The 19394-nt window shown below is 45.4% G+C and overlaps 1 protein-coding gene across 2 annotated transcripts; it reads left to right on the top strand.

Annotated features, from left to right (window-relative positions):
- The first annotated feature begins 2910 nt into the window (after positions 1 to 2910).
- ETNPPL (ethanolamine-phosphate phospho-lyase) lies at positions 2911 to 17600 on the top strand. Of its 2 annotated transcripts, none has more exons than XM_054203591.1 (13): positions 2911 to 3037; positions 5046 to 5164; positions 5326 to 5485; positions 6356 to 6430; positions 8205 to 8298; positions 9287 to 9403; positions 11190 to 11272; positions 11783 to 12008; positions 12870 to 13024; positions 13781 to 13870; positions 14082 to 14212; positions 15097 to 15164; positions 16037 to 17600. In XM_054203591.1, the coding sequence occupies exons 1-13, from the start codon at positions 2982 to 2984 to the stop codon at positions 16166 to 16168; spliced, it is 1506 nt and encodes a 501-aa protein (XP_054059566.1). In that variant the 5' UTR covers positions 2911 to 2981; the 3' UTR covers positions 16169 to 17600. The 2 variants fall into 2 exon arrangements, with proteins under 2 accessions (XP_054059566.1, XP_054059567.1); XM_054203592.1 differs by lacking the exon at positions 2911 to 3037 and adding an exon at positions 3476 to 3479.
- Positions 17601 to 19394: the final 1794 nt, after the last annotated feature.

The following is a 19394-nucleotide window of genomic DNA, read 5'->3' as shown; positions in this document are numbered from 1 at the left end:
ATTCAGCACTGAAATGATTCTCGACAAAAAATTATTCAGGCCCCAGCAAGCATGCAAATGGCTGTGAAAAGTGATGCTGCCATGAAGCTCAGCCAGTAACATAATCTTGCTCTTTCCTGCCTTCCCCTTGGCCTATTTGTACCCAATTAACACCCCCTGCCCTCAACCGCCTCAGGGGCCTGCTGGACCCATCACTGCATCAACTCCTGGGCAAGGCCATTCCCCTCCCAGAGTCGATACCAAGCAGCTGGTTATCCCGGAGAAGGTGCAGGTGGGTACGCAGTTTCTCCATCTTTACCTTTCTGTACTGAAACAGATCTTAAGTGCAGCTCATTTTCCACTGACCATCTGTAATGGGTTCACTTCTCAGGGTGTACTAGCAAGACGTCCTCTTTTTCAGAGGTCCAGTGACTCCTTTAAGAGTTAAATAAGGAGAGGAAGGCACCCACCTTCCTTGGATATTTTGAATAGCTCTGAGAAATATTTACTCCTTTTCATCATTCATACAAGGAGCCAGGCTGCCAGTTGCTGGTACCCTGCCAGGCCAAAGCCCTTAAATAAGTGCAGGGGAAAAAAAAAAAAAATCAATTGACATGTTCAGGAAGCAAACAGAGCAGGATGGAGAAAACAGTATAGGGGTTTTTTTAAAAAAAAAAAAAAAAAAACCACAAAAAACCAAAATTTGGAAAAAAACCCTGTTTTAATAATTCTCTAAATCACAGAGAAACAGCTGCTAGTACTTACTTCACAGCATTATAAGGGCAAGTAGAAGGAACAGGAGAGGTCTAAAAAAGCCAAGTGACAAGGTGCTAGAAAGCACTGTGTCTCGGGCAGGGTCTCTCTTTGCTAATCATGGGGAAAGACCTCCTCTGCTCCACGTATGAGACTTGGCAGGCTTGCTCCTGCTGATTGATAACATCAAAAAAGAGTGCAAGACCTCTGAGCCAAGAGGGAGGGATATTTTCTTGATGGCCAAGCCTCTTTCCATGGCTGTGAAGGAACAGAGAAGCAACCCGCCCTCTAACAAGCTGCTTCACCTACCACTCTGAGCTTTCCTGATGAAGTTTAGTGTTCCTTCAAGCAATTACTGATCCAGCTGTGAACAAACTTTCTTTTGCTAAACCTGGAGCAAAAAGCCCTGCCTGATACAGGCAGGGCTGGCTGCTGACGCATGCTTGTAAAGGAGTAGAAGCAGAGCAGCTTGCATATCCCTTAAATCTGTCTGCGGTCCAGGGTTTCTGCGTGAGCGAGACCGGGCAGGTCAGCATAAACAGCTGAAATTTTCCCGTGTCAGCGTTCCCAGCAGCTCCAGAGGAGGGACAAGGCTGTGCTCGGCACCGGCAGAGGGCAGGCACCAGCTGGATGCAGGAAAATCATCGCTCCTGAAATGCCTTCGGACTCTCAGACTCACATGTTGCCATTCACTGCCCGGCCCCCAGCCTTCCTTTACATTACTGTTACAAAAGGCTTGCAATTAGGTCCGGTATATGATGTGCACACCTTGAATTACATCTACCCCGTGCTAAGTATCATTCCCCAGCTTTCAGAGGTGCGGGCAAAATGGAAAAGCATTGCAGACAGCATTCCTGGCAGGCTCTAGCCTAGGCTCAACTTGGATGGCAGGAGATCTAAACGCCTGTTCTCTTCTTGAGACCCATCAATGAATCTCACCGCTGCCCACACAATGCTTGCCCTAGCCGACAGCTCTGAAAAAATCCCTCATGTCTTTTAAGTCCATGCCTTCCTCTGCCTGGACAAGGCACTGAAGACAGGCAGCTGCCATCTCTGCTGGGATATGGAGGTGTAGCTGCTGGTGCCTCCTACCACTTCTGCTGACGGCTGTTCCGTTGGTTGGTGAGGCAAAGTTTCCGATGGAGCAGGAATGCGAAAGCTGTGGAGCTTCAAAATAAAGGCTGTCTGAAGCAGCTCAGGAAAAATGCCTGTAGGAAAAGAAATACTTGACTAGAGAAGCAGAAAGGTGGCTTACTGGCAGAGATGTAAAAATCAGGAGGTGTGCTTCCTCCATCTGCAAAATTTGGGATGACTTACTGGATACCGATCTAGGGAAGGCAAGTATCATCAGCACAGGAAATTGCGTGGCTTTACATATGCTCTGTGAAAACTCTTCCAAGCACAGCGCTGCAGGTGGCACAGACGAGCTACAGATGGGGCAGCAGGACGTGGGCGCAGGTTTTACTGCTGGCTGCCCCTGCGCAGGAGCAGCCTCCAGGCGAGGAGAGGGTGCATCCGTGGCAGGGAAAAGGTAAAGCTGAGGTGCTCCTCCAGCAGCTTCGCTGTGTTGAAACGCGATGCCTCTTGACATGAATGCTGCCCTTCTTCCCCATGAAATTGTCCACTCTTTTTCTTATGGGCTTTGATGTCCAGTGAGATGGTTATCAAAGGTAGCCATGAAGGAATGCCACATTCAAGCATATCGCTCCTATATGGGTGCTGTGGTCAGAAAGATATCATAGGACCAGTTATACTTTCAGTTTATACTGAAAAAGGGTGTACCAATGCATCTGAGCACCAGGGCTGGAGCCCTTTTCTACTTAACGTGTATAAAAACATAGAAAACCATAGCTCTTACTAATTTGTGCTGCTGTATAAGAACTATGGATACTGGTTTTGATGGGCGTATACATCTCAACCTACATTTACAGACAGGTTCTGGGAGATCAGGATCTGTGAAGGTCCTTCAGTTACGACCCTAATTTTGATTAAATCGACCGCTTGCCCCCCCCCCCCCCTTCCCCCCGAGGATGTCTGTAGCGTCTGAGCCTTAGCTAAACAGTAAACACGAGCCTCCCGAAAGAAAACCCCGGGTGGGGGTGCGGAGATGACGGCCGGGCCGTCCCGCCGGGGAAGGCGGGGGGGCGGGAGGCCGGCAGGGAGGAGGGGTTTGGCGGGGGCCGGCGCCGGCATAAGAGGAGGGGGGGGAACCCCGGCCGTGCCGAGCCGTGGCGAGCCGTGCCGTGAGGATGGAGGAGCGGTACAGCAAGGCGGAGACCATCGCCCTGCGGAGGAAGCACATCGGGTAGGGGCGGCGGCGGGGCCGGGAGCGGTGCGGGGAGGAGGAGGAGGAGGAGGAGGAGGAGGAGGGGGATGAGGGGCAGGAGGAGAAGGATGATGCCCCATCGCTGGAAGTGTTCAAGGCCAGGCTGGATGGGGCTTTGAGCAGCCTGGTCTAGTGCGAGGTGTCCCTGCCCAGGGCAAGGGGGTTAGAACGAGATGATCGTTAAGGTCTCTTCCAACCCAGACCATTCTATGGTTCCATGAGGAAGGTCTCCGGTGGCTTCACCGCCCCCGCCCCGGCGGTGACAGCGCCCGGCCGGGGGCGAGCAGCGGGGTTGGGGGGCGACACAGCCCCGGCAGGCGAGAGGTGCCCCCGGCCGGGGGCGGCGGGGGAAGGAGAGGAGCTGCCAGCCCTTCAGCTTGCCACGTCTTCGGGCCACTTCATGAAAGCAACAGCACATCGGACGCTACTTGGCTCTTTTTTTAACAGATCAAAGGAAGGCAGCAGCCAGAATGTGGTACCCGGGCGTACTTCTAAAATGCTGCTGTGCAGGGTGCTTCTGTGAACAAACTGCAGGCTCCTGAGAAACAGACGCCTCTGTCAAATGAAGCTGAGGAGATTTCTTAAGCCGAGTCTAACTGGGGGAAATTCAGGAAGGCTGCCTGCCGCCGAGACCTGAGCTGTGTCCTGGCTGGGCACGTATCTGATCCCACTGTATTGCAATATTATATTATTTCCACCTTCTTCAGGAGGTGTCGCCAAGTGAAAAATAAGTCCAGCTTGTTTAGAACCAGCACTGGCTATTTGCTGATCACATCCTAAATGTGTGGAATGTATGAAAAGCTCACTAAAGAGTCGTAAAAGTTATGGTTTCATAAAGCGTGCACAAAAACTTCTCCTTAGGAGCCAGCTTAATGTTAAGGGACTCTTGCCAGTGCAAGGATTATAGCGTTGGGCTGTGTTACGTGAACAAAAAGAAACTTTCACAGAAAGGACTGACAACAGAAGAAAAAACTGTAGTCAGGCAATGGCCGATGACAATGATGATGTGCACTGATTTTAAAGTGTACCAGAGGAATAGCTGAAGATGTCAGAAAAGATCTATGCAATGGGGCTAGAAGCTATGAGAACGTGAACAACTTCACTTCGTAGGAGTCACATTTGGGCTTCACAAGTTCATACTCTTAATATACGTGACAGTAGGGATGCATTAGCAGTGCTGTCTGAGTTACCTGGAAACGACTGTGTTTATCTGAGGCCATATAAACATTTTGAAAAGTTCAGAAGACTTTCCTTCTGCTCAGTGATATCATTCAACATAATTATGTTGGTGGCACGTTCTCGGCGAGGGGGAACACAAAAAAAAGAAGCGCGTTTAGAGAATACTTTGGATAATTTTACAAGGAGCCTGAGTTTTGCTGGAAGCCAGTGTGATTTAGGTGCTTATAAAAAGCTGCTTTTAAAGATTTTATCCAAAGCAGTCAGGATGAGATACTGAGATTTTTAGTTCAGCACCTCTGAAAATAAAGCCTGCAAGGCATTAGTGTTTTGTTCTTGAATGTGACCTCTATACGGTACAGTCATCCATTGCGTAATGAATTTTTGGCTGTAGTATAAAACAGTGCTCGACAACTTAGTTTTATTCCCAGCGAGTTAATTGGCCATACATGTTCATAAGGCATGTAAATAAACAGAGCGACAGCCTAGAAACGCAGCAGGACATATAAGGACCTGGAACGACTTGCAGTCACTATGCTCCTGTGAAACCACTTGCAGACAGGGTCGTGCTTCGAAAACGCCCTTATTAAAGACCTAATGCTATTCCCACTGTGCCTGGGGAGGTGTGCGGGGGCTGTTTTTATTTTCAGCAAGAACCCGGCTTTTTCCGCCGCCTGAACCACTCACCGGCTCTTTGCAGAGGGAGGCAGTTGTCTCCAGAGCTGCAAAACATCAGCCCCCTCAGCACTCAAAGCAGGGGGAACAACTGAGAAAACTAAAATGGTCTTATTTTGTAATTTATTTTTTTTAGGCCTTCCTGCAAAGTTTTCTTTGCCAAGGACCCTCTGAAGATAGTGCGTGCTCAGGGCCAATATATGTTTGATGAGAAAGGAGAAAAATACTTAGACTGCATCAACAACGTTGCACATGGTAAGAGGTTCAGCTTGTAAGACTGCTTCTGTTCCTTCATGCCTAATGGGGATCGCAGACGCTTCTTCCAAGTGGTGATATTCAAAGTGCTTCTCTGAATGTCCTTCTGTGGTTCAGTAACTGACTGCTTGCTAGTAATAACTAATTATTTTCTTCTTTAGTTGGCCACAGTCATCCGTACGTGATAAAGGCTGCAACAAAACAGATGGAGCTGCTCAATACAAATTCCCGGTTCCTGCATGACAACCTGGTTCAGTACGCACAGCGTCTTACAGCCACCCTGCCCGAGAAACTCTCTGTTTGCTATTTTGTTAACTCTGGGTACGTCTGAGTAGTTATTTTTTTTTTCCATTACGACCATTTCGGTCCTGTTTGGGATGGACGCTCAGAAGAGTTTGGTCCAAATCTTAAGAAGTAGGACTTAGTAATAAGCAACAAAAATATTTCCGGTACTGATGGAAGGATGCTTCCTATTTGCAGCTGTCACATTGAGCGTGATGGCTCAGTGCAAGAGAGCCAAAACAGCAGACCAGTCTGCTGAACGCTATGCAAAAAGAGAGGGGAAAAAAGCAAGAAAAGCAAATCAGACTGCAAATTGGTGAACGTTACGTACAGATTGGGGAACGCTAGCTGTAAACAGACACATGGCCTTGGAAACAAGTGGTCTTCTTAGGCTTCTTTTAGCCTGTGATCACTTACATTGCCAGAAGAGACCACTTGGGAGCAGAGGGGCTGCTGCGGGTCAGGCTGGGGGTTTGAGGCTTCACCCAGGGAGCAGATTTGGGTTCTCTGCTGCCCGATGGTGCAAGCGCTGGGGAGGACGGAGCCGTGGCGGAGGGTGGGAGATGGGGCTGGCACCCTGTTGCTTTTCGAGGGTGTGCGGCTGCGTTGCGCTCTCGGCTGCGAAGCGGTCTCATTTGTGCCAAGAGGATGTAAATATCTACAAGCAAACTGGGGGAGGGAAAGAAGGCATCTCTTTGTTTGCTGTTTATACAAAGAGCTGGTTTTTTTCTGTGCCCTCTTACGTGGCATTTCCAATCTCAACATCAGCATTGTAATCCGTATAGCAACAGAGCCTGCTGTGTTGATTTATTATATCCATCAGTCCCTTGCCTCCTCTTCTCTGTCAGAATACCATTGTAATTGGAAGCGCTTCCTCACTATTTTGCGGCTGTATCTGTTATTGTGCAGGTCTGAAGCAAATGATCTTGCCTTACGACTGGCTCGGCAGTACCATGGGCACCAAGACGTGATCACCCTTGAAAAGTAAGTCCATAGAGTAGCTTCTGTGAATGCAGCCAGCACCTCCTGCCATTGCTTCAGAAGCGGCTTTGCAGCAACCCCCCGCTGTTTGTACTCCACTGCCTCCTGAAAGAAAAGCTTTGTTGCTTTCATACTAGAACAGGTCAGGAAATCCCTTTTCCACATTTGGATAAGCACAAGTTTTGAAGATCTCTGAAAAATAAGGTTGTCAGTCACCCCAGAAGGTCAATCACCTGTTACAGGGCATTTCCCACAGAGACTCCCCAAGCAATTCCAGCCAGAGACTTGAACATTGGGTTGAAACACCAATGAGTGGTCTGGCCACCGGGCTGCTCTGGAAAAGGGGTTTCTTTTTGTCGTGCCCTGATAGACACGTTTCTTTTTGTACAAATAAATAATCAGTGGTCAAGAGGAAAGATCCTGTAGCTCTGCAGAGGTGCTGCACTGATGCTCCGCTCTCTTCCAGTGAACGCAAGTACACACACAAAACCAAGCAGCTCCAAAATCAGGAGGCACTGAGAGGCCGTCAGCCGTGGGGAAGGCGTCCAGCCACGTCTCTGGGTTTCCCTATCCTAGACGCAGCTGTAGGGCTGGTTATGCTGCTGTGGGGCTGGGTCTTCTTCTCAGGCTGTGATTAGAAAGTCCAGCCAGAGCAACTGCAAGAGCATGTGTCTGTCTGAATGGCACAAAGCTTGTTTGACTCAGCTGTGCTCCGATTCCTGTTAGCCCTCCTTGACTCACGTGGCCAAGATTTGGAGCCACTGAGAGTAGCTTCCGTCAGGAGAGGCTGAGGACGGAGCAGGCTCTGCCACTGTTTCACTGCAACATCTTCTGTTCCTGAACACCACAGGATGTTTCTTTGCCCAGACCTCAAGGCTCTGTAGGCTTTTGCCATAGCTGCCATCCCAGTCAGGGTGGGCTTTCTGTCATTTCTCTGTGTCCATTGGCAGATTTTGTTGACTGGCTAGTAGAAAGGTTTAAAGAAGACAAAGGAGTGCAAAAACATCCTCTCTACCCTATGTGTGTGCGATGATGAGATTGTGAACAGGTCTTTGATTTGCTTTGAGGTTCACTTTGCTTCAGGTTTATGGCTCAACAAAAGTGTTTGTTCCCTGAGTGAAGCTGCTACATGCTTTAGGTTCAGAAGGCTGTGTTTTTCATTTCTAAATCAAATTGGCCTCGGTGGTAACCATCTTGAGCATATTCTGTATTATAAAGCTTTTATATTCAAACAATAGTCAACCTTATCCTGAAAGTGGCTTCTGCCAAACAGTCTAGCCTGTAGGGCCTTCAGGGCAGGTAGCGGTGTGCTGCTGCTCCTGCTGCTGCAGAAGGTCCCCCCCTTCTGATGCAATGCACGCTCTTGAGAGTCTTTGCAGTGGTGTTGGGGTCTAGCTTGCAAAGCTTGGGTTGGCCGGAGTGGGGCCCACAGGTTGGAAATGAGGGAGCTGGACCCACCTTGGGCTGCCGGGGCAGCCAACTTAGAGGCGGTGCGGTCCAGGGGATATCATCTGGGTCTGTCCCCGTGCTGGCAGTTGATTTCATGCAGGAAAAAAAACCAACCTGGTTTCAGTCTCGCTAGAGAATTAAAGTCAACAGCAATTTCATATTGTCTTTGAGAGAAAGAATGAGTAAACTAAATCAATATCCCCTCACAAACAGTGCTGCTGTGTTGCAGATACAGTTGCTTATTCTGGATTATTTATGGGCAAGGTTGTAAATTTAGGTCTTCTGTAAATTTGGTGAAAAGTGACTTCAATATTTAACACTCATGCAGTGCTTACCATGGCCATGTTACATCTCTGATTGACATCAGTCCCTATAAATTTAATCAGCTGGGAAAGGACAGCAAGAAGGAGTTTGTGCATGTGGTAAGTGTGTTTTTTTTGCTTTTTGTTATTTTGATGCCTGTTATGCAGCATATTGAATTACCCACTTCTGGTGTGAATATACTTTCATTCTGTTATGCTGATGCTAAAGTACGTACACTTTGCTCTTTGTCAGTGGATTAAAGACGGCAGAATTATTTGCTTTTGGTTCTCTAAGAGGGTATTCAGCTGTGAGGCTGATTTCCTTCGTAGTGCTGCTGGGACACTGCACTGTGTAGTTACACAGTTTGAAGAAATTTGCTGATAGCTGTTGTGTTGGTTTGGCTAAAGATACGCAGGAGTTTTGAGACTACTTCCAAAAACTGGAAAGGCAGACTCTGCAGGTTCACACAGATCTGGGTACAGAGCTCATGGGTGTCCGACTGAGTGGGATACGGTCTGATTTTCAGCCTGAACTTGTATATCTTACAAAGGCAAAAGTCATTCTCAGCCCAGAGATGTACACCAAGCAGGTCTTTCCTATCTAGGCCTCTTTGTGCTAACCACACTGCCAAAGTAGTATCCACCTTTTTATACCGCTTCCTTCCTCTTATTTACTGAACGTCTCCCAGCACCGTTTGTAGAGGCTTGAAGGTCATACAGATTTGTACCGCGACTAGGACGCTGGAAGGGAAGCGGCAGACTGGAAAACCCCAGTCTCCAGTTGCAGAAATGGATCTTTCTGCAAGAATCAGAAATAAGATGATGGACGAGGACTCAGTATTGTGTTTTGGGGAGAGGAGGGACGGTCTTGAAAGGTGGATGAGGTAGATGATGGCTCAGCAGTTGTGTCCAGTAGTGTTGAACACATCACGGGGCTGGATTGAGTTTAAGCTCCTGTAAGCATTTTTGCAATTCCATGCAGAAATTCAGGCAGTACTAACTCCTATTATAGATAATATGGAAAGACAAAAATGCAGAGCAATAGAAAAGAAAGTAAATGTTTCATAGAAGGATGGGCTTTAAAAAAAAAAAAAATGTTTTTTTTCAGGCTCCTCCTCCAGATATCTACAGAGGGAAATACAGGGAAGACCACCCAGATCCAGCAAGTGCCTATGCTGAAGAGGTGAAAAAGATTATTGAAGAAGCACAGAAGAATGGACGGAAGGTGTGTGTTTTGCGCTCTAGAAATGCTGAGGCTTCATCTGTTAAGTGTGGCATGGGGGCATGAAACAGGCAACTAAGGACATGTTTCTTTACTCAGTTTCCCTTGCTTCCCCCTGCCCTTCATTTTTTTGATGGTGGGTTCTGTGTTCGAAATGGTCCATTTTTCTACCTGATGCTCTGATCATAATTTTTCTAGGCATTAATGAAAGGCTCAATAATACAGTTGTAAATAAGCAGATACAACAAAAGCCATTTAATTTCCTATTTTATGCATTGAATCTACTGATTGTAAATATCTCAGGGCAAGCTTTGAGGTCAGCTGAGAAAATACATCACAAATTCTAGCAAGGATATGTAAAAGTCTGCAGGACATGGAGAAAATATGCTAGATAAAATCTTGATACTACATTTCTGAGTCTAGTACCTCAAGATAACTTTGGAGTCCTCTAGGAAGGTGAACCTTTCAGTCATACACAATGTGACCTTGATAAAAACAGTCAATTTCTGAACAGGTTTGCTTAAAACGTGTGTAATGTTTTGTATAATGACATTAGTGTTTTAAGACATGTAGGGCTTGATCCAAAGCCCACTGAAGTCACAGAGGACTTCAGTGGAGATTGGAACAACACGTTCCCTTCTAGTCCAATGGACTTACATCACTCTTCTTTTAGTTTCTTCATCAACTCTTTTTTTATTCTCTACTAACGGATAGTTTTGTTTTTTCTTCCCTTGTTTCCTTTCTTTTGCATATTTCTTAGGTTTTGGTGACATAGACCTGTGGCAGGACAAGTTGTGCTAAAGGCTAAGCCTCACATGCTATGGGAAGCTTCGTACTCTTGGGCCGTAGCATGCCTCTTCATGCCTCTTCAAATATAATGTTCAAGTATAGAACCTTCAAATATAGGTTCTTTACACGTTACTGCTCGGCCTTGTTTCCAGGAAGACCGCACCAGCCCAGAGAGACCTCTTGATGCTCAGGGAGGGGTTCACAAGTGGTGTGGGGATGCGATCCCTTAAATAGCAGACTTATGCTGAGACTTTGGGGTAATATCGTATATCTGCTGCATAGACCTCTGCTGTTGACAAGAAACGAATTTTGATGTTCCAGTGTATCTGATCCGCTGCTCTTACCCTTCCTGACTTGAAATAACTTCCTTTTTCATTCCTAGCAACTGGAATTATTTCACCTGTAGAATTTTTCTCCTCTTTTGTCAAGTGCCTCATGCTGACATTTTTCTTGTGTAGTTTTTTGCATTAGACAGGGGTGCCCAAAGCGTAGCCTCAGGTCATCTTACAGTTCAGCTTCTACCCACCTCTACCTGGTGTTCAGGACTGAAGAAAAAAGCTGATCACCACATATACCCATTTCTGGAGAACCTTGGCATTAAGCAAGTTTTATTAACCTCTTGGGGAAAATGGCCAACACCGTTGTGTGTCTCCTGTAAATTGAAATTTGTCAATAAATTTACAGAGCTCCCAGGAGCCTGATCCACCATCCGCTGACACCAGTGTTTTCCGCTTCAACAGCTGTAGGACTGGGGCTTAAAGGAGGTCCTTGTATTCCCATCAGGTTGCAAAGGTGGCCCTGGCTACTGCAAATTTGGGCACCCCAGATTACAAAATGAATAAATTCTTTAGCCATAGCTGTTCTCAAGAGCCCTCGGTTGTCCAACCCATTGCGTGATTAAATTAAGGCACTCTCTTAAACGTTTGTTTCTAGACTGTTAGATGTTTGTGTAAAGGCCAAGTAGGTGAACACAGCTCTCACCTGAGTTTGTTTTTTGTAGATTGCTGCCTTCATAGCTGAATCCATGCAGAGCTGTGGAGGTCAAGTAATTCCACCTGCGGGCTATTTCCAGAAAGTGGCAGAGTACGTACATCACTTCAAAAGGGTATAACTGAAAATTAACCAAAGAAACTGGGTTTTCACTATAGGCTTATCCAGTCAATTCAGCTATCACCCTCTCTTGTTCTTGTCTATGTGTGCTTCCTCTCTATTTTTTGAAGAGTATGATTCCACTTCTATTTTTTTTTAATGGAACATCAGCTGACTGATTTTTTTTAGCTGGATAATTGTCTTTCCTTTTCTGTCTTTAATCCTCGGGCCATAATTTTGATGGAAGATGAAGCTGAACCATCATAGACATAACCCTGCAGTACCATTACACTACCTCTATTTTGCATCAAAAACTTTAGCAAACTAAAGAATTTATCAATTGAAATAGCTGTAGCTGTGTCTCAGCAGCCACGTTCTTTCTTTTTTTCCCTAACCTGGTCTCACAGTGGAGAATTTTTGTAACACGAACTCCCTTGTCCCAGATTGCCTAACCGAGACGTGTACTGCAGCATTAGTCATTCAAGATACTCTGTTTGTTCTCAGGTACGTGCGTGCAGCAGGTGGAGTGTTCATAGCTGATGAGGTCCAGGTTGGCTTTGGCAGAGTGGGGAAGCATTTTTGGGCATTCCAGCTGCAAGGCGAAGATTTTGTGCCTGACATCGTTACCATGGGAAAGCCCATTGGCAATGGCCACCCTATGTCTTGTGTGGTCACAACAAGGGAAATCGCTGAAGGTTTTGGTGCCTCTGGACTGGAGTATTTCAATACAGTAAGTTCATAGGTGAAGGTTTGCCTTTTTGTCTTTCGGTCTGCATTTAGCGGTTAGAAGTTGTTCAGGTGATTCAGCTAACGTCTGTGTTCATCACTGTAACACATCACTAAGAGTTTGAGTCAACCACAGTCTAATATCTAAAAGCAAGTGGAGAGGCTTTGAAATATGCTCTGTACCAAGTGGTATATCTTAATAGGGACCAGCACAGCTCTCTGGCAAGTCATGCATCTCAGCTCACATCCATACAGATAAATTCTTCCTTACTGCTCGCGCTCTCCGCCCCCTCTGAAATGTTGACCATGTAAACTTTCATTCTGTAGGATAGGCTTTCTGCCGGTGGGGCTCGTGCCCTGGCAGACCTTGCTCTGCAGTTGTCACCTAACAAAACAGTGACCTTTTTACCAGGAAACATTTGAGCTGCATGCGTGCCACAGAGAAGCAGCTTGTTTACTGAGTCCTCTTTCTGCTCCTGTGACTGAGCCTTCTTCCCAGCTACCACGATTCCCCTGCTTTCAATGGAGTTTATACCCTCCGGCTCAAGGAATACCAGATCTATCACCCACTCTTCTTCACAGGAGCATTTTGCCTGCACGTGCAATCAGCAAACCATGAGAGCATCTTGAACACTTCAGCTGTGAAATCTTCAAATTACTGAAACCCGAAGCGGAGGAAGAGGGAGCCCCGCCCTTGGGCCTCTTACAGGGCCCAAAGTGTGGGGGACAGTGCTCCACAAAATCCCCACCTCTTCAAGCTTTCCTTGTGGCATGCCAAGCAGGAGAGGGCAAGTGAAAACTACATGGATAGACACAGATGACTTTTTCTGATGAGTTTGGTTTTCCTATTTGTCTTTACTATCAGTTTGGAGGCAATCCGGTGTCTTGTGCTATTGGTTTGGCCGTGCTGGAGGTGATAGAAAAAGAAGATCTCCAAGGAAATGCTACACGCGTAGGAAATTATCTCCTGGAGTTGCTGGCTGAGCAAAAGGAGAAACATCCCTTAGTGGGAGATATAAGGTGGGTGCCTTACAGCAATGTCAGAGAAGAAAAAGAACTGTGCTAGAAAAATCAACAAGTTAGGGTAAGGGGAACTCAGAAACATTATGTCATGACTGTGCTACACCTCTTTTTTAAAATGGACTACCCAAAACTGATATTGTAAGGCAATAAATCTTTCAAAAAAGTTGTCCATCCACTGCTTAGTTAGGTATAAGCCTAGCCACTAGAAAACTTCTGGGAGAAAGTGGTAGAAAGAGCCATCCGCGTGCAATAGCCCAGTTGTCAGCACACTGTTGGGATGATAGCGACCTTGTTCAAATCTCTGGTCCATTTCATTTGGAGATGTTCGTGTGGATTTTCCTTATGCTACTGCCATGATAACTGCCTTCAGGGGTTTTTGGGGGTGGGCTGGGTTGTAGGGGGTCTTTTTAGTTCTTGTTTTTGGTTATTTGTCTTCCACAGCTCCTTGGCTTGATGTTTGCCAGATAAGAGAGAAAGAAAATTATTCTATCGCTCTTAAGTGGCCAGGTAGCCTTTATGAGCCAGCTAAATTTATTTATCTAGAAATACCTGTTATCCCACTTGATTGTCTGAAGTAGCCAGTGCCAAAATATGACCAAAGAGAAAGTCTCGTCTCTTTCCTGCTGCTCCTTCCCTGCTTGCACCCTAGGGAAGGGAATTGCAGTTGTTAGAAACAGGTTTTGCATTTGCAGGAGAAGGCTTGGGTTGTTGACACTGGATTTCACTTCTCTGTATTTTTTTTCTCTGTTCCAGGGGTGTTGGATTGTTTGTTGGAGTGGATCTGGTGAAAGATCAACAAAAGCGAACACCAGCCACAGCTGAAGCCCTTCACCTTATTTACAAGTAAATGGTTTTTAAAGACTATGTGCAGTGATCAGACCCTCCTAATGTTCCCCAGCAGTTAGTCCTTAATTTCAGTTTAAATTTGTGTAGCTTTCAATAACATAATACTGGGAAAAGCAAAGTTTTAAAATCTAACTCGGCCTGAAGGATCTGACAGGACACAATATAGTTCTATACCTGCCTCTAGCGCAGATGTTTCCTCTTTCCACAGGCTGAAAGAGCATCATATCCTTCTTAGTGCAGATGGACCCCACAGAAATATACTGAAATTTAAACCACCAATGTGTTTCACAATGGAAGATGCAAAACACGTAGTGGAGACAATTGATGCACTTCTCACAGGTATGTATTCTCAAAGGAATACTCTTCTTCATTCATTTTCCAGGTGACCCATTAGAAACACCATCCGCCATAATCTAGGCCATTAAATGCAAAGGAAAGTAATCGGTTACATTTCTTACCACTTGTCCAAACTGCTGTTCTTAATGTCAATTATTATAAATAAGTAAAAAGCCCCATGTGTACTTCATCCAGACTTTTAGGCAAAATCCTGCTCTTGATCCGTTCTCTCACAGACTCAATGTTGCTACTCATTTCTGGTCACATATGCTATATGTTAAGGAGCGAACATGTTAATTGAGCACAGGCCTGAAAGACACTGCTGAAACAGTGGTCAAACTTTCCATAATGTGCTCTACCTTCTTTTTTTTTTTTTTTTTTTTCCTTTTCTTTTTTTTTAACTGTCATACTGGAACTTGATTGTCTCACTCAAATTCAGCCTGAAGATTTCCAGGCTGTATTTATCTTCTAACTGGGGACCAGTCCAGGGGAAAACAACGTGAGGTATACTGTTATTGTAAGGACTCCCCAAGCCCATTCTATGCTGAACGCTCCCATCTCCTGAGATTCTAACAACTGGAGTCGGACTAGCACAAACCTGCTGGAAAAAGGCAGAATTCAGCTCTGAAAAGTCTGTCTGAACCCCCGTGCTACAGTCAGGCTGTTAATTTCACCAAACACCCCCAGGCCACACAGTCCTGATACATTAATCACATTGCCTCAGAAAAATGTTTTAGGAAGTATTCATCATTCCTCAGTTATTCTTCTGTGTGATAAATGCCCAGAGGAATAGCTGATTAGGTTTTTTTTACTTCAGCCAGCTGTTAAATTGACTGTGTGCTTACTTACCCCTGGTTCTTTTTAATTATTTTATTACTTTTTTTTAGAAATGGAAGAGGCAACTGGAATGAAGACAGAAAATAATGCATCTACAAATGCACAGTGTAAAAGAAAAGTAGGTTTTGAATTTTTCTTGGACTCTTACTCAGATGGGTGTTTGGCAAAGCAAGTATATGTTACTTTGGTAGAGCACGCCTTCATTTTTTGTTGTGTGAGTGGTTCTGTGCCTTGAAACCGAGCTCAGAACGTAACCCGCCACTAGAAACCTGAGAGGATTGTGTTACTGGGGCAAATCTAAAAAGAGATGAGTAATACAGACCTACGGCGAGAAACATATTATAGACAAGCCCCTCGCTTTGTCTGCCTCCTGTGCAGACAAGACCGACCAGACTTTGGGCTGCTCAAAATTGTGAGCTCGGCAGTCAACAATTTTACTAGTTCTAGGTATTGTGTGCTACTGATGGATATTTGGCTTTCTAAGCAAGCCTTCAGCCTGGAAGGTGTCCAAGGTTTCGGAGAGTTCCCAGGATTTTGTTTCCACTGTAGCTCTTTGAGTATGAATGGCTGACATGCATCCAAATTAGGACTTCTTAGGTTGCAGCCCCAGCTTTGGATAAATCATATATAATTTCCCACACCCTTAAAAACACGTCACCCCTGTGTTATAGGAAAGCTCACTGAGCTGTCTCTTGGTGAGTTTTCCAGTGATGCTGTGAATGGTGGGAAGGCGATATCTCAGCTGTCTGGGGCTGTAGTAATTAAGGCAGAGACCCCGTGGATTATTGGCTGACTAGGTGATACTAGATTTAGGGTGCATGCCTCCTCTCACAGACATTTGTACGCATTCAGTTCAATTTCTTTCAAAGCTAAGAAGCTGTGCCACTAAAAGAGGAGAGTCAGGCAGAGCTACCTAATGGGAAGCAAGTCCAGTGGCTGCCTGTTGGAAGACACGCTCGTGCCTTCGCTGACACTTCATTTCTGTTTCAGACAACTGAAGGGAGTCCTCAGCCAGAAGGTGCAAATGAAAGCATCGGCAATATGAATGGAGCTGCCTGCAGACAAGAAAATGGGCTTTATTCTAAAAAACGCTCAGTGCCCAGTAAAAGAATAAGAACATGAAGAGGGAAAGTTTCCTCTTTCAGTTTGAATTTGTGTCCGGCTTGCTTTTGAGGTGAAGAGTGCAATAGTCTGGGTCCTAGGAGCTGTTTGAAGCCTAGTCCTACCTTCCATACGCTGGCTGAATTCCTGTTAGCTTCAGTAGGAGTTTAAAATACCTTTTCAGATACATGAGAACTGCATCGCGTGGCTTGAAATCTAGATGTGGCAGAACGGACAAGTGATACACGAATACCTGGGCGCTGATGGCAGGCTTGACATAGGTACACAAACTCAGCGAAATCTGTGGATTTACCCACATTACACAGAATCTGAATTGCTTAACCACCATACAAGCAAATGCCAATCCTTTTAAGTTTGAAATTATATGCTTAATATGCTATTTTTACAATATTTTAAATTTCAATATGTAATATTGAGATGTTAATTACTTCCCATGTTTTAATGGCTGAATTCACAAAACAATGCTTGAGAGAGAAATCATTATTGTCTTCCGGTGTAACTTAGGTCCTATGGACCATATTCCCAGCTGATGTAAATTGGTGTAGCTTTGTTAATGTCAACGATGCTCTACCAAGAGTCTACCACTGTGTGTGTAGCGACTCAGTGCTTCTGCAGGGCATTCTCACTTCATGTGCAAAGAAAATGAAGAATCTGGATCCTAATTTTCTATGGATAAAGCAGCTTTTGTAGATAACTATTTATATAGAGAGAGTAAGATTTTATGATTTTGCAAGTAGAGTATATATCATTTCAGACACACTGATGGAATTTAACCTGAGTGTCTCTCAAAATGAGGTTCCCAGGGACAGCCCAGCTTGCATTCCCATGGATTTTAGCTGTTTTGGCAGCCGTGGGAATTACTGCCTGATCCTGTTGTAGCAGTGCTGTTACTTTTTGTCCGTGGTGGTGAAGAGTCGCGTGCCAGTTGCATGGGATCCTGACACATAGACGGCTGTGCTAACATTCGATAGGTGATTACTAAAATGAGAGGACCGCTGCATAAAACATAACGTGCGGCCACTTTGCAGCCACTGCCTATCTGTGCTGCACATACTTGAGACTGGCTTGCCTCCTTCTCAGTGTTAAATTTCAACAAGAGCACACAAGCCCTGCGTCCCTTTTTTAATACATGCACAACTCTATGCTATGGAGGACACCGAGGGCTTTACAAATGGTTTGTACTTCAGAAAAAAAGCCAAAATTTATTTCCTCTTCAATTTTAATACCCTAAGTCCTGCTGTTTTGTGATTGCTGCTAATGATCCTACTGATATGACTGAAAATGGAGCACCTTATCTAATTTTGTGTTTTCCACAATTTGCTATATTAATATTGATGGTGTAACATCTTCCAACATCCTCAAGCTGGCTTATTTTCTGTTTCACGATCTTTGAATAATTCTTCCATAAAAATAAATCTCTCATTTGTAATTATGATGTCCTCCACAAAGAGTTGGGTTTTTTTTTGTTTTAATCTTATTCTTCAGTAACACCTATTTGATGAGGGCAGTAACTTCAGTTTTGGCTGGGGGTTGTCTCCATGCCGAAGCAGAACTGGCTAGCCTGTGATTCCCCGAGGCCCTACATGGCCCTCAGCTGTCGGCAGCTCTTACGCTTCAGAACCAGATGTAACCTCAGCTGCCACAATTCAGCCTCTGCTGACCCTGCACCAGGAAGGACGCCATAAGGCTTTTCCAACATGAAACTACACAAAGGCCTAAGTCGACCCAGTTTGGTGTGTGTCCAAAGGCACGGTTTGGGTTATTTCCATATGGAGTGGGGCTACTTAACATTGTACCTCATCCATCATGTGCTGCAGCAGCAGCGGCGTGTGCTTCCCAGCAAGCAAATGAATGATCAGGAATAGTGTGGTGAGCCGGACGAGGGAAGTGATCATCCCCCTGTACTCGGCACTGGTGAGGCCCCACCTCGAGTACTGCATTCAGTTTTGGGCCCCTCGCTACCAGAAGGACATTGAGGTGTTGGAGCAAGTCCAGAGAAGGGCTACAAAGCTGGTGAGGGGTCTGGAGGACAAACCTTATGAAGAATGACTGAGGGAGCTGCAGTTGTTTAGCTTGGAGAAGAGGAGGCTGAGAGGAGACCTTATCACCCTCTACAACTACCTGAAAGGAGGTGGTAGAGAGATGGGGGCTGACCTCTTCTCCCTGGTGACAAGTGATAGGACAAGAGGAAACGGGTTCAAGTTATGTCAGGGGAGGTTTAGATTGGATATTAGGAAACATTTTTTCACCAAAAGGGTTATTAAACATTGGAACAGGCTGCCCAGGGAGGTGGTGGATTCACCATCCCTGGAGGTGTTTAAAAAAAGGGTAGATGTGGTACTTAGGGACATGGTTTAGAAGTGGTTTTTGTCAGGGTAGGTTAATGGTTGGACTCGATGATCTTAAAGGTCCCTTCCAACCTCAGCAATTCTGTGATTCTATGATTCTATGATTTATTGGAAGGGTTAAGCTCAACCACACGCAGCCCCTCCAGTCTATGCTATGGCACCGACTGTTGTGGCAGGTCATTAATGTTTAATTTTCAAATGCATGTCAAAGAACTGGAAGAAAAAAATCCAATTATCCTAAATCTCGGGGGAGGTGAAGATTACAACTTCATAAACACAAGGGGCCCGTGCCTCTACCTTTACCCTACCTGTGTCTTGCTTCTGCACGTGCTTGAAATACGTGGAACAACCATCTCTCCAATTTACTAGTGTTTTTCACCCAGTTTCTTCTTCACAAGTCAGGCAGCTCTCTACCTATTGGTTCTGCGAGTTACCTAGAACAACTGAGTCTTCTATTTTCTTTAAAAAAGAGAGGCTACCACTTCTATGATACATACTGAAAAACCCCCCACTATCATTTAAATGGAGGAACCAACCCAAGAGTTACCTGGAGATGAACTGCACCTACTAGAATTACTATTGCAACATCAGTCTTAATGTTCCCGCAGTATCTCAGCGTCCACCCTCAAGACTATGCACTGTCCCTACTGTGAAGGGCTTACTAATGAGAAAAGACTGACTAAAGGATGGGAGAGTGGAAGCAGAAATAATTGAGGCTAAACACAGAGAGAGCAGTTCCAGTCAGCTGAACTGATCAAATATATTCCCTCCACTGAATAGGCGAGGCTTTTTCCCCCTTTCCAACTCTCTGTCTCCCTTTTTCTTCTTCCTACCTCTCCTGTCCTGGCTGTGCAATTCCTGGTTTTTAGCCATATCGT

The sequence above is a fragment of the Rissa tridactyla genome, chromosome 5 (genome assembly GCF_028500815.1).
Source record: "Rissa tridactyla isolate bRisTri1 chromosome 5, bRisTri1.patW.cur.20221130, whole genome shotgun sequence".
In the NCBI taxonomy this organism is placed as follows: domain Eukaryota; kingdom Metazoa; phylum Chordata; class Aves; order Charadriiformes; family Laridae; genus Rissa; species Rissa tridactyla.
This window is presented reverse-complemented; position numbering and strand designations above follow the sequence as displayed.

Coding starts and splice junctions, on each gene's coding strand:
- ETNPPL (XM_054203591.1), top strand. CDS start 2,982: ATGGAGGAGCGGTACAGCAAGGCGGAGACCATCGCCCTGCGGAGGAAG. Junction 9,404..11,189: donor CACAGAAGAATGGACGGAAG/GTGTGTGTTTTG, acceptor TGTTTTTTGTAG/ATTGCTGCCTTCATAGCTGA. Junction 14,213..15,096: donor AATTGATGCACTTCTCACAG/GTATGTATTCTC, acceptor ACTTTTTTTTAG/AAATGGAAGAGGCAACTGGA.